The sequence below is a fragment of the Myripristis murdjan genome, chromosome 5, assembly GCF_902150065.1.
Source record: "Myripristis murdjan chromosome 5, fMyrMur1.1, whole genome shotgun sequence".
NCBI classification, from domain to species: Eukaryota; Metazoa; Chordata; class Actinopteri; order Holocentriformes; family Holocentridae; genus Myripristis; species Myripristis murdjan.
Genome location: NC_043984.1, coordinates 26,284,776 through 26,307,565, shown reverse-complemented (window position 1 = coordinate 26,307,565; position 22,790 = coordinate 26,284,776). Strand labels below are relative to the sequence as shown.

The 22,790-nt window shown below is 45.8% G+C and overlaps 1 protein-coding gene across 1 annotated transcript in view; it reads left to right on the top strand.

The window, feature by feature from the left end:
• Positions 1–22,790, top strand: part of lrig1 (leucine-rich repeats and immunoglobulin-like domains 1) — a 43,563-nt gene that overhangs the window by 19,611 nt on the left and 1,162 nt on the right. The window contains exons 4-17 of the mRNA XM_030051362.1: positions 2,347–2,484; positions 2,776–2,919; positions 4,328–4,471; positions 4,812–4,955; positions 8,391–8,534; positions 10,903–10,983; positions 14,209–14,280; positions 14,799–14,870; positions 15,316–15,479; positions 16,027–16,374; positions 17,976–18,257; positions 20,762–21,196; positions 21,892–22,023; positions 22,268–22,555. Coding sequence (XP_029907222.1) covers positions 2,347–2,484; positions 2,776–2,919; positions 4,328–4,471; positions 4,812–4,955; positions 8,391–8,534; positions 10,903–10,983; positions 14,209–14,280; positions 14,799–14,870; positions 15,316–15,479; positions 16,027–16,374; positions 17,976–18,257; positions 20,762–21,196; positions 21,892–22,023; positions 22,268–22,555 — 2,588 coding nt within the window. The remainder of the gene's footprint in view (positions 1–2,346; positions 2,485–2,775; positions 2,920–4,327; positions 4,472–4,811; positions 4,956–8,390; positions 8,535–10,902; positions 10,984–14,208; positions 14,281–14,798; positions 14,871–15,315; positions 15,480–16,026; positions 16,375–17,975; positions 18,258–20,761; positions 21,197–21,891; positions 22,024–22,267; positions 22,556–22,790) is intronic.

Sequence of the window (22,790 nt, the reverse complement as noted above, 5' to 3'; positions counted from 1 at the left end):
CGTGAGGCTGAATCAAGCTCCTTTTAGCAGAAATGTCACTGGCCGTGTGATAATCACAGTTTTTATAAACGCCGCTATTGTGTGTGGGGACTTCAAACACGCTCAGAACCAACTCTTTATCTCTCACACACACAGCTGGGCTCTGCATGTGGGAGGGGAGAAGGGGATGTGGAAAAGAGAGTATGAGCGAAAGAGGAGAGGGAATTTGGACTTGGCGGACTGGTCGCAGAGCGAGAGAAAAGATTGAGAGGCCAACCTCTCCCATCAGTTTGAGACTGATCTGTTTTTCCCAGCAGAGGTCACCAGCTGTTGACCTCACCTCACCCCTCTTTCTCCCTCCTTCCTTTCTCCCTCCCCATTCCTTCCCTCCCTCGCCCATGTTCACTGCAGCCTCTGTCTGTTGCTCTGTCCTGCGTGTGTGCGCGCGCACACAACTCATCCTTAACTATTTCCGCTGCTGTTTATTCAGGTGGGACACTATGGTGCAGCCACCCCACCCCCCCTTTTGCCAGACACCCAAGTAAATGACCAAATGTGTGTGTGTGTGTGTGTGTGTGTGTGTGTGTGTCCATCTGCTGGGTGAGGGCTGGGAAGGAAGGAGGGACTGACCTTGTTTTGATGGAGTTTGACTGGTGGAACACCTGCTCTCTCTCTCTCTTTCCCTCACACACACACACACACACACACACACACACACACACACACACACACACACACACACACACACATACATGAGCCCTTTGTCAAATTGGTTTTGTGGCTTCTGTTGCTACTTTTGCATTCATCTTATCTTACTGAGCTTAACACTTGCAGAAAGAAATTATTTTTAAATTCTTTAAGGACATGTAATTTAGGCCACATTGTAGCCTGGAAACCTGTAATATTGGCCTTGAGTGTGCATATGCGTGTGTGTGTGTGTGTGTGTGTGTGTGTGTGAGAGAGAGAGAGAGAGAAAGAGGTCAGTAACATTAGCCACAGTGTCAGGAAAGTGGTGTTGGTGCCCAGGCATGTGTCATATGTGTCACCCAATGAAGGCTTTCATGTATACTCAGATAACACTCTGGCCTTCAGACTCCCACACACGCGCACACAAACGGGTGATAGACTGAACCACTAGATCAGTTGGACAGATGTCAGTCAGTGTATTCTTCTGTACATGTGTGTTTTTTTTTTTTTGCATGTGTTCTCTATATATGCATCTGTTTTGCATATATGTACACACAGGCCTGTGAGTGTGTTTGCAGAAGAGTAGGGCAGTGTCTCTTTTGTGTCTTTTGCATGTATGTGTGGTTTTGTGTGTGTGTGTGTGTATGTGTTCAGCCATGCTCCTCCAAGGTATCTGCATGCCGGGAAATGACTGGGATTCCATCTCTCTTGCTCCGTCTCTCTCTCCCCTTCTCTCTCTTCTTTTGTGTAGAATAGGTCCCGGTCCTCAAAATAACCCACCGCAGATGTTGAGGAGGACAGGGTGGGGAGGACTGTGACCCTCCATTCCACACAAGCCCCCCCCTCAAGCAGGGCAAGAATACAAACTCAAAACTGTTGAAGCTTTCTCAGGCTTCTGGCACACCCAAGCTAGCAAGGCCTGTCCAAAGAGGGCCGAGGCGTCTTGAAATACTGTTCCCTTGTGTGGAGACTCCTTAAAGAGGGAGGTGGTTGTGTTTTTCCAACAAGCTATGGGGGATGCCTGTATTCGTTGCTACTCTGTGCTCAAGCAGCCTTAATGTCACTAGGTCGTGTTTTTGCATGATGTAACCACATATATTTTGATTAATCCAAATTCTTCCTCTGGAAAAAAAAAATAGCCAGCTATGCTAACATTAATGCACTCGAGTAGCTGGTTTGTAGATGTTTGACAGGACATTTCAAGATAGTTTGATCTCAGTTTGGCTTTGTTGTCAGTTCATCAGGAGTTTCCCCTCCTTGGTCCTGGGAGGATTAGGACCTTGATAGTGGCCAGACCTTCTTGAGAACTGAAGCAGCCATCTCTCCGTTCCATCACACTCTTAAGTACTCTGAAAATCCCCCCTGAAGTGGCCCTGGGTGATCAGTGAGGCCCCATCCATCTAGAAGACCTGTGACTAAGCTCTGTGGAGAGGCACAGGTGTCCTTCGAAATGTTTGGAGAAAGCCACCCTCTGTTTGGAAGCTCTCGAAGTGCACGCTTGCTGGTGGAACGAAGACCACTTTGTTCTGTGTACTCTTCCCTCTTAGTTCCTGAGTGGGCTCAGGGAAGGTGGGGGGGTTACAATTCGGACATTTCTTGGACTTGTAAATGATAGATTTGTAGGTCTGTGGATGAAATTGCTGTAGCCAATGCCTATTGTGTGTTTTATTTATTTTACAGACATCATAACAAGATCCGCAGCATTGATGGCAGGCGGACCAGAGAGCTGGTGTCTGTGGAAACCCTGGACCTCAGCAACAATGACATCACCGAGCTTCGAGGTCACTGCTTCCCTGCAGGCCTCCAAATCAAAGACCTGTAAGTACAATCTCAGTGTACTTAGAACATCTGCTAGCCTGACCATAGGTTTACATATATTTGATATGTAAATGTCTCCTTGTCAAGTAGCTTTACAAATAAGATGAAACTAGAAGAATATAGAAAACCGGAATCATATAAACACAAATAGCCAACACTGTCAAAACACTACAACGTTTGTGGACTGTATGAAAGAAAAAGTGTTGTTGGAGGGATGGATAACAGATAACAGTGCTAATAATCCATGTTTTAAACTCCTCATGCCACAATGCCACCGCATCTCTGTTCCAGCTACCTGAGCAACAACAAGATCAGTGTGCTGGAGCTTGGATCGCTGGATCATCTGGGCTCGACTCTACAGGTGCTCAGACTCAGCCGAAACCGCATCAGCCAGGTCCCCGTGAGAGCCTTCCAGCTCCCAAGGCTCACCCAGCTGTGAGTACCTCCAGATTTAATCAGTTTAACAACGTAGTTCGCGCGTTGTGACAGCGTTCTCGTTGGCAGTCTGTCAGGACAGTCCACTCAGCGAAAACATAATTCATGTTTGTGTTGTAGCTGGAAACGAAGGAGATTCTGTTTCTCAGTTCAGCTTTTAGGAGACATTAGAGACTCGGAGAGTTTAGGAAAATTAAGAAATGTGAAGGGAGAGAAGCTCGTAGCGTCTGCAGGTCTAGCTTTGTGTGTTTAACATTTGCAACACTATTAGCGTGAGTGAGACCCCTGGGGGGTGGGGGGTCGCCTAGGTAAACACCAAAGCCATATTATCGTTGATTTATAGCTTTCTTCCATATCCTCAAAGCGAGCTAGCTCATTCCCAGAGCCACGCTCCATTATCCTCTTCCATCTTCCCTGCAGCGTAGCGATGAGGTAGACCCATCCATAGCTCAACACCTCCATTCTTGGAAGTAAAGGGACTCATGTAATGGGAGTCTCCCTCATTGTGGCCCCAGCAGTTTCCCCAGGTGTCTATTGTGAGACAGGTGGCCCCGGTGACACTGTATCTGCACATGCTAGTGGTGATACACATTAGACATAAAAGATCCTGTGTGGATGTTTACGCTTGCGGGGCTTGGAGCTATCACCCCCTGATACACACACACACGCACACATACCAGGTGTACAAAGTCAGTGTAACATGCATGCGAGGCTCGGCTTTATCACAAGGTGGAGGTGAGAACATTTTTTTTCACATCTCACACAGTATGTCATCTTCTTTCTTCTCTGTCCAGAATTTCTCATCAGTAATATTCAAACTGCAAAATGAAATGTTTTCCCGGCACTCGCATGAAGACATAATTTGCTTCGTTCTTTGTGTTTGCTCACTCTTCCAAGTACAAACAGATGCCTTAAGCACGGCGCTATTTTGATGCATTTGTTAAGTTTGTTTTCTCCTCCAGTTGACCCCACTGAGATTTATGAAGTGTTGGGCTGGCATGGAGGGATGGCCAGGTCATAGTTTGACCCTTGTTTGTAAGCCGAAGCCTGCGGGTACACAGCGCTGGCCCCATGCCACAGGTGGAGGAATGCCTGTTAAGCTAGGGGTTTGTTAGGGGCAAAATGCTCCAACTGAAGCGTGTAAGCTACAGGAATCTTTGGGTTTGACTTTGGCTTGATGGATGCATATGCTGCATGAGGGCATAGCATTCCTTAGTCAAAACAAAACAAAAAAAAGGCTCCCCTTTTTTGAGGGAAGGAAAGGCGGTTAGTATAATACAGAAAGAACAAAGGTATGATTACATGACTCGATAGGTTGCCTCACCACCAATCACTATTTTTTTTTTTTTTCATCTGTGTGTGTGTGTGTGTTTGTGTGCATGTGTGCGCGCGCCCACCCACCCTGCAGTGAGTTAAACAGGAACCGCATCCGTCAGGTGGAGGGTCTGACCTTCCAGGGTCTGTCCAGCTTGGAGGTGCTCAAGCTGCAGAGGAACAACATCAGCAAGTTGACCGATGGAGCCTTTTATGACCTGGCCAAGATGAAAGTCCTGTAAGTAAAAACACTCAATAACAGAATCAATAACAGTCTGCGTCTCTTGATATACCACCTGCATGTATAATAAACTTGGACATCAGGAATGTTGCTTGGTTAATTAGTGACTGCTGTGTCATGGAATAAGCACTTTATTAGTTCCACCAAGTTTTTTGTGGCTGCATAGCACAAGACATTTCAAAGGAGGCAAGATTAATATTATCTACCCATATGTTTAGATCACAGTTGCATGCTAACCACTACATCAACGTGCCAACTTCACACTACATAAAAAATCTACGTTTCCTTCACAGTGGGCCATGACAATATATATTTCCCTCTGTTTTGTCTTGCACAGTCACTTGGACTACAACAGCCTGACGGAGGTTAACAGTGGCTCCCTGTACGGGCTCACTTCCCTTCAGCAACTATTTCTCAGTAACAACTCCATAGCCCGCATCAATCCTGACGGATGGAAGTTCTGCCAGAAACTTAGGGAACTGTGAGTACCAGCATTTAAATTAGCCCGAACACCCAAACTGTCCTGCCAGATGTCCCCATTGACATGCAAATAACTTTCAGCAGACAGTGGTTAAAACTGCTAAACATGGAAGGAAAACTGCAGTGGAACAGAGTTGAGTGTTGTATCGCATATTCTTTCCTTTTAAGCTCGTATTTTGAGGACGTGTCCTGCAGAGACAAATGGCAAAGTTTTGTTTTTCTTCTCTGTATCCCAGATTACATTGAAAATACGAGTTACACATTTAAAGCCTTGGGCACCAACAGTATAATCAATTTTATTTTACAAAGAGCACAGTATTTCACAGTAAAGTGTCTTCATGGCCTCCCCATATCGCTGTGTGTGCATCTGAGTGTCAGTACTGCCCTTACCAGATGTGTAGGCCTAAAATTATCATCATCTTATCATCTCTGATCCTCAAGAGAAATCAAAACTAAGTTACTCATAATGATAGAAACTTTTATCCTTCACTGCTCTGTACCAGCGCGTGTGCTGTTGTAATTGCCGGTGCGAAGCTCCTCTTCTTCTGCGGTCTGAACCTCTCACACCAACATGGCAGTGAACATGGCAGGATCTTTGACTAGGAAGCCATGCTGGATAGACTGAAATAGCCAACTCTAAACCTTTAAAATACTTTGAATTATTTCAGTTTTATTTAAGGGAGTACAGTACATATTAGCATTCTTTAACATGTGAACTGTTTTCATGGTCTAACAATTACAGTCCTGTAAATTCTAGCATTTCCAGTTACCTGTTACACTTAGCAGTTACACTTCCTCTGAACTAGAGCTGAACAGTATGCAAAAAGGTGATATTTTGATTATTTTGGCAGATGTTGTGGTTTTGGTATGATTTACAATTTTTCATTTTCACTACAATAAATAAATAAATAAATAAAATAAATAATGATGATGTGATTTTAATGGGATCTATGCCAAAACAAAAATGTTTTCCCCACAACAAAACATTCACAGTGATATTTTGTCACACACTTTTATCTTTTATCAAAAAAATTGCAGCTCCTGTGTTTTGAATATTGCACTTTGCCATTTTGTGATTTTGGATTTATCGCTGAGCCCAACCATGTACGTCCTCCCGCTGTTGCTTCAGTCATGTAAGGTAGTCGACCGTGCAACCAAAGACCAACAGACACAGCAGCATTTATTTGGAGAAGCTGTATGTATTCAAGCACAGTAACATAATAACGGTCATTACCCATTTAACAAAACCTTTGCCATTTTTGGTCTTGATTACTTGCAGCTTCATTATGTCCCTTCTCAAATTCAGTGCAGTCCAAACTAGTGTTTTTGTTTGTTCTGTGACCTTTATTTTTATTTTTTTTTCTTTTGTGCTTGCATACTTTCTAGATAGTGAATTCTTCCAGGTTTGGTGGCTGCATCTTTTCACACAGTGTTGTGGACAAAACCATAACTCATGCTCTTGCTGTTCCAGAAACTCTGCGACCCATGTAGGGGTCTCACAATTTCTGGTACACCAAGAAACGATCTAGTCCCGTGATATATGTGAGATCTTGACAAAATACTGCCAGAGGCCTGGTTGCATCAGACCATTTGAGGCTCCAACAGCGAAGTTACTTGATGTATTGAAACACCAGAGGGGACAGTTTGTTTCATACAAGCTCATGATCTTCATGAAATAATAATAATAATAAAAAAAGTGTTTCTTTGATCTTTCTATCTGAAGCCCAGGTTATGTCCTTACCCTATAGGCTGAAAACCCAGACCTTCTTTTTCCCACCCATATCATGCTTCTGCGTTACCTAGGGTTAAATGACATTGTACTTTAACACTCAATACGCTACGCTATTCTCAGGATAAGCCTGTTTATCCCATAATTAGAGCTGGGCTCGACAGCACTTAAGCCCTTCGACAAGAGTTTTTGTATTCAGGTCTGAGGCATGGGGGTTTGGCAAACCGGTGTGTAATCCTCCGCTGGTTGTGTTGTGGTAATTACGCTGAAGGATCGTCCTCACGGCTTTTGTCTCATGAATGAGGAGTTATTATCCGACAGTCTTTCATATTCTGTTGATGTGACTGTTACTGCATTGCTGCTGTTAACGTCTGCGGTCAGCTGATGTGTCGCTAACCGTGATATGCCTGGGGTATCTGTGGTGCCTGTGTTTGTTTACATGTTACTGTCAGGAGGGATGGAGGTCGATGGATTTACTGCTTTTTCTCTGCATTCGGGTTCGTTTGCTCTGTGTATCTTGACGCTGTTTCCTGTGCGCGCTTGTATGACAGATTGCTCCCTCGGCCAGCCGTGCATCATCGTCCCTGCCCTGCAACAGTCCGCGGTTATATGATTTTATTATCTTGGGTCATGATGGCTCCCTTGGTTGATGGGAGAGAGAGACTTGTCTTTATGAGCAGCCTGTTATTGCATTCCGAATGGGCCAGGCTGTGCTGGTCATCAGGGAGAATCTCTCCACACATGACTGGTCAAGCAGACCCACGGCCTGACCGCAGAGACAGGCGGCGAGGGCCACAGAGAGGGCAATAAAATGCACAACACTGCCTTTGACCACTGTCTGAACGATGGCTTTATGGGATTTATCATCATTTGTAATCAGAACTTATCAGGAGGTAGGCTATTATATGTTACGTGCTTTAACTGGCCTGCACAAAACATCTGTCTTTTCTTGTTATTTAAACCTCTTGGAGGTTTAAATAACTGAGATTACTTAAAACAAATGGACAAAATGAGGATATATTCGTGCTTGTTTTTCCATGCAAGTCAGCATGTAGCAAAATGTGTCTTGAACCAAGTGTCATCATCTTAATAAGCGGTGTTACCTGCTTTATTTGAATTATCGTACTCCACTGGTAAAAAGTTTCATGTAAAAAAAAAAAAAAAAAAATGAAAAAGGTTCTAAGGCTGGCTATGAAAATAAATGACTTTTTAAGAGGGTCATTTTTTTTTCACTTAGCAGTACACGTGAGTGACAGCATATTCTCCAGGGGTTTACCACACGCTGAAGCAGGCTTACAAATCGAGGCTGTCGATATGTGAGGTTTCAACCAAGAATTAGTGTTCCTCACTGTCAAACGGTTAGGACCTCTGTTGAATTTTGAGGTCTGCTAAACCCATTCTCTATTAACAAACCTTGTGGTGCAGCAAAAAAAAAAAAAAGCACAATGGAAAAACACATCATAGAGTGGCAAATAGACATTGAATCAGCCATGAAATTTCAGTATAATGATGTCTCAAGTTCCCTCAGTGTTCTGCCAACCTGTCATCTCCTTCCAGACCTCACACAGTACATTTTTCTCTTGCCGTTTTTTTTTTCTCTCACTCCCTGTCTCTGTCTGTCTGACTGTCCTCTTTCCTCTCTCATGTCATTCTCTCTCTCTCTCTCTCTCACTTTCCCTCCCTCTCCCTCTTTTTCTCACTCTCCAGGAATCTGTCGTACAATAACTTGACTCGTCTAGACGAGGGCAGTCTGGCTGTGCTGGGAGATCTCCACACCCTCCGTCTGGGCCACAACTCCATCAGCCACATCACTGAGGGTGCCTTCAGGGGCCTCAGGGCCTTGCGCATCTTGTAAGTACCCCAACCCACCCCCGCAAGACCCCAACCATCCCACAAACCCACATGTAACTGTTCTGCCCCTGCTGATGGTAACAGCAAGATGTGCCACTCAGGAATAGTGAAAGTTTATCCACTTATTATTGGTTTTGCTTATGTGATATTTGATACATGGCCTTACTTAGTCCCCTGCAGTTGATTTTAAAACAGCGCTGTTTACTCTTCAGCACAGCTGCATTTTAGAGTTTAATCTCATTTGCATTCATGTTTATTCATATACACAGTTGGGTTATTTTTCTCTTTCCAAGATGTGCATACATTAGTATTGTAATGGTTTCTGTGGGAACTCTGTGGGAACTTTTTTTTTTGTTATTTTGTTGTGTCTTTTCTCTCTTCACTCCTTTTGTCTGTTTTTTGTTTTGGCCATCGGTTCTGAACTAACTTGGACGCACATGTGTTCTGTGTCGCTCACCTCCCTGGAGATCCTTCCCCGCTTTTTAAAGCAATGAAAAGCAGGATAGAAGGTTTCTGTTCCCTGTGTTCCACCCTTTGCACAAAAAATCCAAACAGGCGTAGAGAAAGAAAAGGAGGGAATCAAAGAAAGTCAGGGGAGAAATCCAGGAGAAAGGCTTGGGGGGTTTGGTTCCTAACCAAAGGTCTTCTTGGCTGTGCCTTCTCTCAATGAGAGAGCCAGAGAAAAGAGTCGTGCCTGAGCTCGCAAGACAAGCTTCTCTCACAGTGGGGTGACAAGCCAAGACGCATACAGGCCTTTCTCTGCTGGCACACAGGGAGCTAGCTAACTAGCTGCAGAGGAGAAAGAGAGGGGGGAAGGCGAGCTCAGCTTCTGAGAGGGGCCCTTCATTTGGCTCCAGTCTCTTACCCCCTCTCTCTTTTATTTCTTACACTTCTTCTCTTCTTTTCATATTTGCCTTCTTTGTTCCTTTTCTGTCTTTTCCCTTTCAAGCCCCATCTCTGTCTATCTGTTCTCCTGAGGCTATGCTGCCATCTCCAAAGGCCACCCCTCGGCACACACAGTATCTCTGTCTCTGCAATTCTCTCCCTCTTCTCTCTCCCTCTTTTTCTCTGCCTCTCCTGCCCTCTGTGTCTTTGAGGCAGGCCTAATCTAATCAATGGAGGGGAGAACAGGCACAGGCTGGGCCCTGAAAGGGAGCCGGGGGAGCTTTAATTGGGCCTGCGCTGCTGGTCGCGCTGGCGTGGGGCTGGAGCCTGCATTGGGGTGTGAAAGCTCCAAGCTGGCCAGCCTGCCCTCTAATTCGGCCACGGGGGTCGTTGGCTCATCGGGGGCCCCCTTCCCCATCCCCGGTCCCCTACTCAACAGCCCCCACCGCTGGCCCTCCTTTAACAAGGCAACGGCCATTCATGTCCACCCAGCCAGAAAGAGTAGGAAATTGGCAGCCCCAGTCCAGTCCAGCTAAGACAGAGCCCAGCAGAGGCTGAAAAGAACCAGAGGGGGACGAGGGAAGGATGGAAAGTGAAGGGAGGAGGAGGGGCAGTGGGTGTTATTTTGGAGGTGGCGAGGGGGTGTTGGTGACCATCAACCTCAAAGGCCTTTCCCAAGTTTGAAAGAAAGTCTTTCAATGGCCCAGAAGACAAAGTGTGCGCCAGAGCGGCAAACTCACACTCCTTTGTCTCCCAGCTCCGTTGTTTTTGTTTTTCTTTTCGATCGCCATGCGAAGGGGTGGGGTGGTGGTTCCTTTGCAGCGATGACTTCACCCTCAGAGGTAGTGTGCTAGCCCTGCGAGGGGAAGCAAATTAAGTGCATTCAGCAAGTGTTTGGAAACCTCCAAGCGCACTCAAAGCGGCCCTTTTCCCCTCTTTTTTCTTTTACTGAGTCTCTTTTCTGTCTTTGTCTGGCCGTGGCTAAGCTCTGTCCCTGACCTCATTAAGGGGACTCTTGGCTTCGGTTTTGGCTGTGCCATACCTGCCACCATCGGATGCACAGACCCAACTGTCTGGTTCTCACAAGGCATTGTGTGTGCGCCAATCCCTCCATGCCGTCATGAATTATACATGTGTTTGCTTGCGCTGGGTTTGCCTTTACACGCAGGGACACACACACACATGCTCACATGCACACTCCCTCTCCATCCCTCTAAGGAAAGAATGCGCTTGGTTGGCAGAGCAGAGCAGTGGAGGGGCTCTTAAGGCCAGGTGCAGAGGGGGGAGGATGGAGGGGGGGGCGGTGAGTAAGGGAGGGAGTGTGGGCGAGGGGGTAACCCGTGACTTCCAGACCAGCCACTGCCAAGGCTATGAAATGCTTCAGCACTGGCAGACCCCGACCCTCTCCTCCTCCTCTCTCCTTCCTTCCCCTTCCCCCCCTTCCATCTCTCTTATCCCTTTTTTTTTCTCTCATTCTCCACAGGGAGCTGGACCATAATGACATCTCAGGCACAATAGAGGACACCAATGGGGCCTTCTCTGGACTGGACAGCCTCAACAAGCTGTGAGTGTCTCCCCTCCTTTTTTTTCTCTCTCTCTCTCTCTCTCTCTCTCTGCCGCTCCTTCTTTATCACCCCCTCCTGCCTGCTCCTCATCCCCCCCTTCATGGCCTGCCACTGGTTCTGGGATCCTTTCTGTTGCTCTTCAAACTCAGACAATCGGAGAAATGGGAACAGGCTCTCTCATTTTTCCTGCATCCAAAAGTTCCTCTCCAGATTTTGACTCGCGCTCCGCTGCCAGCGAAGTTTAGCCAGTCCAGACTGGGGCCATAGAGTTCACCAGTTTAAGATACCTATTCCTTCAGGACCCCACACGTCACTTAAAAGTGTTGGCACTGAACAATGACTTGAACACAGAACAATGACTGAATGAGTCCTCTGCATCTTTTTTTTTTTTTTTTTTTTTACAAGTCTTTTTCATGAAATATCTATTGCAAGATTTTAACTCCGGTTGGCCTGCAGAATCTCCAGCCAGTTTTTCTCCAGCCCGGTCTGGTTCTCATCTTTTTATTCATCGTTTCGCTGTAGTGGCGGCCAAGTTGGGGTTCAGTTTGCCGCCCATAGAGAGGGGAACAAGATACAGTGAATCATTTATTATCTGTTTTTTATGATGGCTCATGATTTGACATTCTCAATGAGCCAGGTAGTAAAAAGTTCAATGTCAGAAGTTAGCAAGTTGAGAAACTCGAGCAGACATGGAGTTTCTGGCGTTTTACAGCCCTGTGTAATCATCAGCCCCGCAAGATGAAAAGATGATGTTGATCCAAGATGGTTCCCAGTGTGAGCGCTGCTTTAAGAGAAAGAAAACGAGAAAGAGAGAGTGAGAAAGGCCCTTTCTTCAGGCCGGCAGGAGATCGGACCCCAATAGGCTCAATTCTATCCCTCCTCCATGCCGCCGCTCCACTCCTCCCTCTTTCCCAGTCCCCGTTGTTAGGAATTGAGAGAGGGTGAAATTGGGGGCCACATTTGGTCATCAACATCAAACACCTCATATGCCCCGCCCTCTGACCCGGCCTCTTTTGTCTTGGCATTGGCGGAAGCAGCCCGCCATATCCCAGCACTGGCAACACACTCGTGAACCAACCAGGCCATGGGAAAAAGAGATGCAAAAAGAGACAGAAGGGGTGAGACGTCAAAGTGTCCACCACTCATTCTGTGTTGCCCGGAAAGCGGCTTGTGATTATCACTAAATGGGAGGCGAGTTGGCCTGTGTGTGTTTTGTTGCACTTGTTTTCTCTCTCTTTATATAGGCCTGCATTGGTGGTGTTGTAAATTTGTGTTTATATTTGGATTCAGCTGAATATCCCCAATTAAATTTTAAGTTCCTGGAAAGTCTATAGTTTGAACACAAAGTCAGTGGGAGGTTGAGTGTGTGTCATCACTCTGTGGAGATGACAGGCTCGGTCTTTAAAGCAGTTAGCTGCTAAAAGGTAGAGGCTCCCCAGTCACTTGCAGAGACATTTGTGGACAGTCTTCCAAGAGGGGTAAGAAATTTGAATACAATTTAAAAAATATATATATAATTAGGGTTGTGTGATACAGTGATATATATTTTTGGACAAGAGAAAAATTCTCTCTCACTAGAGATTTTCGTTTGTTGTATATTCACTGTCACTGTTGTTGCAAAAGCTGCTTCCTGGCAGTAGTTGATGTCATGGAGTTGGAGCTCCTAGTTGTCTTGAATGCACCATAGCTACACATGGGCTGGAATAACAAAAAGCCATAGAGGAGCATGACACATAATGAAACTGCTTGCAACACTCCGATACAGAACAGGATTCAGCCTGACCAAGACAAGATGAGGAACTTGGACCTAAAAAGGAGGCTACTTCTGTTGTTTGTATTTAGCTCACAGATTTATATATATAAAAAAAAACTAATTGTGAATATTTTGTATAGCCAGTTTTACTTACATTCTATTTTGAGATATAAACCATTATCAAGATATGAAATGATTCATATCATGATAGAAGATTCTGTCTGTATTGCACAACCTCAAATATAATGAAAAATCAGAAAAAGACTTTCTTTCACTGATCCTTAATAACAACAGCAGGACATCAGCAGAAAGTGCAAAGTCCTTGCAACACATTTGGATGTGTATGTGTGTGTGTTTGTTTTTTATTAGTGTTTATTACAATTATTCCCATTAGCTAGTGCTCCAGCAATCAGCTTATCCTCCTGGGGTCCAAGTCAGTTTTCAGCTTAGCTTACACTAAAATGTGCTCATAATGAGCAACATCAAATACATCAATATTTAGACACAAATGAAATTAGTCGACATCTGCACAGCAGAATATGACAGAAAAACCAGCAGTTATTGAAACTTTAATTTGCTACCAAGTGTTGAACATGCTGTCATCTGCATAGTAAATAAATCTTTCGTCTCACTGCTAGGGACAGCATGATTTGTAAGGACATGCATCTGTGCACGTGCATGAGTGTGTGTGTGTGTGTGTGTGTGTGTGTGTGTGTTTGAAAGAGGGGACTGAAGCACTAAAACACCGGGGTCTTCACTGTGAACCAGCCGGCCGTGTCTCCTCTTCCTGTGAGAAGAAGGCCAGAAGAAGAGAACAGGACTGACGGGAGGGGGGGTTGGGAAGTGGGGTGGGAGAGGGGAGTGGGATTAGAACCCCAAATCAAGGGAATAGCAACACACTCTTGGCTCAAACCAGGCCTTGGCCGGGCACACAAACATTCACAGACACACAAACACACACACACACACACACACACACGTATGCATGCATGTCCTTACAAGCAATGCTGTCCCCAGCAGTGAGAAAGAACCTGTCACCCCCCACCCCCAACTTAACACACACACACACACACACACACACACACACACACACACACACACACACACAGCCCCGCCTTGTCATCGCTATTAAATTCTAATAAAGATAAAAGTGGTCTTTGAAGAGCAGAACAGAGCCCAGCTGCCCCCCACCCCCACCCCCACCCTGTCCACTCTCCCTCACCCTTCCTCCGAGCTAATCTCCACACAGTTCGGATTTCCAATACCTCAATCCCCTTGCTCTTATCAGATTCAGCCTTGCTAATTGTGCTTCTCTCTCTCTCTCTCTCTCTCTCTCTCTCTCTCTCACTCTCACTCTCACACACACTCTCTCTCTGTCTGTCTCTCTCTCTTTAACACACACACACATACCCTCTCTCTCTCTCTCCCTCTCTCTCAACCTATCGGCGGCCTTCATGTTTGGAAACGGCAGGACTCTGTTTGGAAACAAGATCAAGTCGGTGGCCAAGAAAGCCTTCTCTGGCCTGGAGACCCTGGAGCACCTGTGAGTATCCCACAATGCTTGGCGGCCTCCCTCCCAGTTGGAGTGAGAGGGGGAGCGGGAGAGGGAGAGAGAGAGAGTGCTAGGGGAGGGAGACTGCCAAAAGTAGCTGGCGGAGAGGGGGCTGCTAGCAATTTAATAGCTTCTTTGTAAAAGGAGAAGACAGGGGCTTTTGCGAGGGCCCAGCTGCTTCCCTCTCGTTAGGCTAGCACAGACTCAACTTTGGCCTTTTTTTCCTGCCTCTGCTCAGGAACAAAGTTATTGAGCATATGGTCAGTTTCGTAGAAGAAATGGAATTCCTATAAGCTCTTTCACAGGCTCTGGCCATTTGAGGGAGGGGGTGGGGGGGGCACTGAAAAGTTGGCATGTATCCTCAGTTATACATGCCTGGGTCTTTCCACCTTGTTTAAAAGTGACATCCTTGCTAATAAAAGGGGGTGAGCCTGTGTGTGTGGGCACGATTGCAATGTATGCATGACGCTGAGTCACAGCCAGTGACCCGCTGTGTGATGTCCCAACAGCAACCTGGGAGAGAATGCCATTCGTTCCATCCAACCTGAGGTCTTTAGCAAGATGAGGAACCTCAAAAGCCTGTAAGTCACTCATGTTCTTCTGCAGACACACATGTACACTCACTCACTCACTCACTCACACACAGCTCCCATAATTTATGTGCGCAGACACATGCGCAGGCCAGCAGCGCATAAGGCGATGCACACACACCCACACACGCCTTGAGGCGGTTTGAAACGTGCTCCCTCGGTTCCTCTGGCATCCACACACACTGCTTATTCTGAAACACACATGTATCCAGTTACACTCTCACACTTACTCAGTGGAAATTGTGATTTCCCTAGATATTGCGAGACATGATACACACCACAGTGTTGGTGGAAAAAAAAATGGGGGGAAAAAAAATGTCATAACCTAAATCTCACTTCCTCTCTGATCCACCCTCTGCCACCTCACGTGCTCCTCTCTTTTCCTCATCCCTCTCCTCCGCCCTTTACTCCTCCCGTCCCCTGTTTTACTCCACAGCCTCATCCAGAGTGACAGTTTCCTGTGTGACTGCCAGCTCCAGTGGATGCCGGAGTGGTTGGTGACCCGTGGATTGCAGACTCGTGTTGATGCCACCTGTGCCCACCCAGAGAGCCTCAAGGGCACCAGCATCTTCCAAGCTCCCTCTGAGAGCTTTGTTTGTGGTGAGCAGTGTGTATGTTTGTGTTGGTGTGTGTGTATGCATGCCATGTGCGCAAGCGGCATTCAAGACACAGATGGACCATATTGTCAGCTTGGCGCGATGTAGTTGTTTACATACTTGTGTGTGTGTTTGTTTGTGTGGCGTTTTTATTCGGCTTATGTTGCAGCGTGGTTCCGCATTTGCACTCAGACGCGCTAATGGCTCTGCATGGGTGTTTTATTTGCATCTGTTATATCAGCTTAAGCACAGAGCTGCACAAACAGACACCTATCCAGTAAACATTTGTGTTGTTCAACATTTGACCACATGATGTGATTTTTGCTTCTCTTTCTAAACACACGTTGTCCCTCCTTATTTCCTTTCTTCCCCTTTCCTGCCCTGTCTGTCCTCACTGTCTCACTCTGTGCTCCTTTCCTTCCATTTCTTCTTCACACACCATATCTTGTCTCTCCTTTCTTTCTTCTTCCTACTTTCATACTTCCTTTCATTTTCTTTCCCACTATTCATTCAACCATTTGTTCCTCTATCCATCCCACTCCCGCCTCCAGATGACCTTCCAAAGCCGCAGATCACCGTCCAGCCGGAGACCACGGTGACGGTGCTGGGCAGCGACGTGCAGCTCAAGTGCACGGCGGCCAGCAGCAGCTCGTCCCCCATGACGTTCGCCTGGCGCAAGGACCAGGAACTGTTGCGGCACGCCGAGACCGAGAACTACGCCCACGTGCGCGCCCACCATCACGGCAGCGTGTCCGAGGCGCCAGGCACGGGCGTGATGGAGTACACCACCATCTTGCACCTGCGCCATGTCACCTTTGCGCACGAGGGACGCTACCAGTGCATCATTACCAACCACTTTGGCTCCTCCTACTCCAGCAAGGCCCGCCTCACTGTCAACGGTAAGTTAGCTCGTCTGGAGAATAGATAGATAGATAGATAGATAGATAGATAGATAGATAGATAGATACTTTATTCATCCTGAAGGAAATTCACAGTTTTCAGCAGTATCCACAGATTACAAGATTAAATAAATAAATAAATAAAAAAAATAAAGAATAAAATATGACACTAGAGATCTAGAGATTTGTACATGGTGAAACTGATTTTTGGATTGAAATTGTCAACTCAGTGTTAAGCGTAGGACTTGTCTAAATGATAATCTTCCCAGGGATTTATTAACCTGCCTGCCAAAATTAAAATGACTGAATACCCCAAAGGAACATTTGGGTCAGCAGCTGTAAAAAGGGCAATAAAATAAAACAATATTTAAGATGGACCATCGCCATGATGCTAAGAAGAGTTCATGCCGGTTAAATAGTTGTGTCATCATGCCAGCTTCTGTCAAATTTAAAGGCTTTCATTTTTTTTTTTTGTTTGCCTGTTGATCTGCCCAGTCACATATGTGTTTTCAAGTATGTCAATGTGTGTGCGATTCTACATTTTTAAGTAAAACACGAAGCCGTTTGACAGAGTAGCGATTGAGATGAGTAGCTATGCTGAGCTCTTCTCCTCTTCTTGAATAAAGTCTTCACTCTCTCTCTGTGCCGATCTTTGGAATTTGGAACAAATTGATTTAGCGGCATGTCAGCGCTGACACGGCCTCCTCCTCCACGCTCTGTCACTCTGCCTTCCTGCAGATCAAGAGTCATTATCTAGAGTTTGGTTCCCTGCTGAACTCTAAATCAGACCTCATATCAAGCCTTCTTCTTCTTCACTCAGTGGGGCAATTACACCAGAATTTTGTTTCCGTGTGCCAGCCGGGGCTTTAGCAGCAGCCTAGGGCAGGGGGTCCCAAACTTTTTCATGCCAGGACCCACATGTAGAGGTATTCATTTTCTCAGGACCCGTCACATATTTGAGTTGAAGATAAAATTGTCATAGTCAACTCAAGTAGCTATACTCTCAATGCATCTATACCAGTCAGTAGGATGATTTCTACATTTGGCCTGTATTGAATTGTAAAACATTGTCTCACATTTAATATAATGCCTCAGTGTTTTTTATTACAGGTTATCACCATCAGTATTAACAAAGTTTGCTTTAAACCTATCTATCTATCTATCTATCTGTCTATCTGTATCTATCTATCTATAGATAGACGGTGCTTCTCTGTTGACAAACAATGCATAAAAATATAAGTGCATATAAAATAAATTATGCTGAATAACAGTGTCTTTAACTTAACCTCTAACTCAGATTAAGATCTCATGAGGAAAACATAAATCCATAAGCTGCTTAGGCTGCCAGTGTTTGCCTAGGGGGTATGTGAAATATTGAATTTTTCAAAATGGGCGAACTGTACCTTTAACAACCAACACCTCCAGTGGAGCTGCTGACTAACTGGCCCGTTCCTGGATGTGAATGTACTGAGTGTAGAGCAGGTCATCGTAGAGAAAACAGCAGTGCACACAGTTGATATTTATAAATAAAAGGTTTAAAATAATGTCATATTATCCTTGTCACCTTATTTGGACTAAAGTTGTGTCTCGTTCCCTTCTAGTTCTCCCATCCTTCGTGAAGACCCCCAGGGACAGCACCATCCGGACGGGCCACACAGCCAGGCTGGAGTGCGCCGCCGAGGGCCACCCGGCCCCACAGATCGCCTGGCAGAAGGACGGAGGCACGGACTTCCCCGCTGCCCGCGAGCGCCGAATGCACGTCATGCCTGATGACGATGTGTTCTTCATCATGGACGTCAAGCCAGAGGACATGGGCGTGTACAGCTGCACTGCCAAGAACACTGCAGGCACCGTCTCTGCCAACGCCACCCTCACCGTGCTGGGTAAGAGCCACAGGCTTACTCTGTCTTTCTTTCAACACAGCGTTTTGCACAGCAGCTAGTTCCAACTGAATGAATAACGGACACCCCAAACTGTGATTGTTGTATTATATAAGGAATACCAGTATTTTACAAGGTGCCAGGGAACTGCTGACAGCTACTTCTAACTGAACAGTCCAGATCAGGGCTTATCAATTAAAATTTTAGGAGGTCCATTTACTTCAAGTCCCCCCACCTCCCCAAGCAAAAGGTCCAAGCCGTCATATCAACTTTTCTTTTGATTTGTAGGCCTATATGGATGTTGTATTTAGGGTCTGTATGTGTATAGGTGTATGTATACAACTAATGTAATGAAGTTCAATTCAACAATAAGTCCCTTTCCCGGCCATTCTCACATAGTAAAAGTAAGAAAAAATAAATAAGCAGGCCTACTGACAAACAGAAGCATCAGAATGATTATATCTTAAAAATAGACATGAAAATAAAATACTGCTCACCTGTACGGTCACTTTGATTGGTCGAGATTGTTGAGTCATTTCAGTAACATACAGGATTGGACAAGACACTGAGATACAGTAGCCACAAGAAACCATGACATCATCATAAAAAGTGTTAACTGTATGTAGTCTGGGTGGAACCATTACCAGGTCCAACCTCGACCCAAGTTTGCTAATTGGTGGTGCCTGGTCTAGATGATGTCCTCTCCTTTTGGAGTTTGCGACTAATATCGGCGCTCTCATGACTTGGGTTTAGTTCAATACAATGTTAATAATTTTCCCACAACCCCAAAAATGAGCACTTGTAAATAGCTTGGTTCTCAGTTGGGAATTGGTCAGCCCGAGGCCTTAGAATGAAAAGCTTTATATTTTTCTTTTCTTGGCAGCTGTGGCCTTGTTACAGGTCACGGGCTAAAGGTCGCGGCCGGGGTCAATGGGGGATGGTGGGGGAGGGAGGGGGGACTCACAGAGGGGTGTTTGTTAGGCATTCTCACCCCCCTCCTCCTCTCTCTGTGGGAGGGACAGTCATGCCTGCTTCAGTGCAGGCCTCAGTGCCTCTAGTTTATTGGCTGTTTTACACTGTGGAATCAAACAAACCTGAAATGTAACAGTTTTAACACGGAGTCTTTGTCTATTGTCTTTGAACCCAGCAAAGGAAATCTTGTAACCAGGTTGCTCGTTTGAGAAAAGGTTCAGCTGCACTTTGCTGCTTAGCTTTGTTGCAAAAATGTGCTGGGGATGTCTTGAGAAGGGTATTTGGCAATTCAAGAGGAACTGATAGGGCTATTACACCGTAGTCACAGGCGTGCAGCTTCTTTTGAAGAGCTTACAAGCAGGGGTTAAACTTTACCTGGCCCTTCCTCCATTCACTTTCTATATTTCAATAGTCAGACCAGTAGGGTTGATATTGGATGACAGACTGGCTTGTAATGGGTAATATTAGAGCTGTGTTTGTCCTACACACTAGTTCAGGATAAGCACTACTCCAGTGAACAATGTAAAATATTGAGACAAACGACAATGCCTCTGGACGGATTTGGTGTTGTTTGGGTTTGAAAGTTTGAGGAGGGGCATGTAGTTCAGGGGCCCCTGTCTGGAAAAGAGAGGTGGGGGAAACGGGGTGGGGGTGCAGAGGAGGAGTAGGAATGGCAGAGGGAGGGAAAGGCAGGAAAGGGGGATTTAGGCGCAGGAGGAGGGGGAGGGAAAAGGGGGATTGATGGGGAAAGTATTGATAGAGGAGAGAGGACTGGAGTGGGTTAAGTGAGATCTCTTAATCTGTGCATGTCCCACTGTGAGGGGAAGTGCTCCGTCTGAGTGGAGAGGCCTACCTCAACACACACACACACACACACACACACACACACTTCAATGCTCAATTCACACTCAACACTGAAGACGGTGCTTGTTCTGAAGAGGATTCTGTCCTGATTAGTTGTGAAACCAGCGCAGAAACGCAGTATTTCAGTGAAGTGAAATGCATGGTTTGGATATGATCATGAAGTTAACTGCCTCCACAATTTGTCAGATTTGTAGACATGTCCTGTGATGTAAAACCATTGGTGAAATCCCAGATATCATTTACATTACTCATATGGGACTTTACCTAGATAAATCAGTCACCACTGCCTGATTGACTTGCTGTGTCATCGGCACTGTTGTAATGTCAAACAGTACAAAGCTTTAGAGAAAAGTTAGGCTTGTTTTCCATCTGAAAATACTCTTTAAAAAAACTTTTTCAGCACCCACAAAACATTCTCAAACAGTCTCTGCATTAGTCATATGTTTTATGGCAATTGCATTTGATTAGATAGTAGTTTAGAGGTGAAATATATGAACTTTTGGTGAGAGAGTGCAAGTAAATGAGACAGATCTTAAAGTCTATTATCAAAACTGTCAGCAAATAACTAAAATACTCAATATTTTTAATTAATTAAATATTAACCTAACACACTGCTGGATTTTTTTTACGTTTTTCAATGGGAGTCAACCTGTAAGTCCTCTTCTCCACAGAAACACCACACCTGGCTCAGGACCTGGAGGACCGCAGTGTGGTGGTAGGAGACACGGTGGCCCTGCAGTGCAAGGCCCTGGGCAGCCCCCCGCCTCGCATCACCTGGCTCCGCAACGACCAGCCCCTGCGCCCGTCCGACAAACACCACTTCACCCCTGGGAACCAGCTGCTGGTCATCGGCTCTGCCACGCTGGAGGACGCCGGCCGCTACACCTGCCTGATGTCCAACACTCTGGGCACGGAGCGAGCACACAGCCAGCTGGTGGTGACCCAGCGCCTGAGCCTATGCAACCCGCAGCCGGGCCCCAGCACGGTCACCATAGGGATCATAGTCATCGCTGTGGTGACCAGCATTGTGGTGACTTCACTGGTGTGGGTGTGCATCATCTACCAGACCAGGAAGAAGAGCGAGGAGTGCAGTGTCACCAACACAGGTGAGCTTGGTAGTATGTGATGTGAAGTGCTTCTCATCTGGACCTTTGATTTTCTTTTTGATTTGTTTTTTCTTGTTATTTTTTAGATTATTTTTGTTAGCTTTTGAAAGAAGGGTTTGTAAAATATTAGAGCTCTGTATAAAACTTTTTGCCTTGAGGCAGGAAGAGCATTGTTAGGTCCTCTCCTCCCCTGCTAAGTTGGTCAAGTTCATGCTGCAGAACTTGTCACTCATCTTGATGAACTGTCTGCCTTCAAGCAGCATATAGCTTGAGGGGGAACTAACCGGCATCTGTATAGCCAGCAGAGACCTCGAAAAAGCAGATGGTGAATGCAACCAATCTAGGATTTAAAAAAACCCGGTGTTCACTCAAATTTTTCAAGGTCTTGTTGCAAATTCAGCCTGTGTCTTAAGTTTCTTACAGTTTGCCCTTGTTTTCTTGTTGCATTGGAGACTTGTGTCCCAAAATGTTTCAGCCATCACTGAAAAGCCACTTTTGCTCACATGATCACAGACCGATAATGTGTACTATTTATATTTTATATTTTATTTTAATGTGACCAAAAAGTTGTACTTTGTAGCTTGAAACTAGTAAAAATGGCTTTTCAGGCTCTGTGAACTGAATGGAAGAAGTCATGTGTCTCAGCATACACAAGCCTTTTTCTCATTTCGCCCTTTCTTCCTTCATCTCTCCAGATGAGACGATTGTTCCCCCTGATGTTCCCAGCTACCTCTCCTCCCAGGGCACGCTGTCTGAGAGGCAGGATGTGTGCATCCGGGTAGACACAAGTGGTGGACCCCAGCCCAACGGACACATAGACACTACAGGTACCAGTCAGCTCCCAGTCTGCTCGGTCCTATTAAAGTTTGTGCTTGCAAACCATTTCTCCCATTTTTCCCATGACTTTAATTGCTGTATTGTGCAATGATGAAAAAGATTGCCGCTGTCCATGAAGGCCTGCTCTGCATCAGAAATAATTACAGAAGACACCCTAACCACACTGTTGACATATTTTTTTTTGTTTTTTTTGCACTCTCTCTCTCTCCCTCTCCCGCCCCCCACTCTCTGCAGGTTTTGATGGTGCGGTGGTGTGTACGGACTGCATGGAGAACGGCAACAACTACTCCAAAGACCCTGACTACCTGTCACACAGTTTTGGTCCTGCTGTGGGCTTGGAGTACCAGCAGCACTCCCTCCCCCAGCCAAACTCTCACCCTCACCTAGGGGAGCACCTTGACACAGCACCCCACACGGCCCCGCTGTGCAACGGGACCCCCAACGGGATCCAAAGGGACATTCAAGGATCTACATTTCCCAACAATCATGACACGTCACAACAGAGCCACCGGGATAGAAAAGGTAAGATGATGACGACAGTGTGTTGAGCTTCCATTTACTTGAAGGTTACACCGCTCGATGGTATAGCTCAGGCGTTTAAGAAGCCTCTGTAGCCCTGAAGACTTGAACTAGAACTGCTAGCAAATGCCAACAGCCTTTGTCTGCATTTATCTCAAGAGACAAAAGCCCTGACGCAATAAATCTGATACGCTTGTTACAACCCCAGACCATCCCAGCAAACTTTTTCATGTTATAT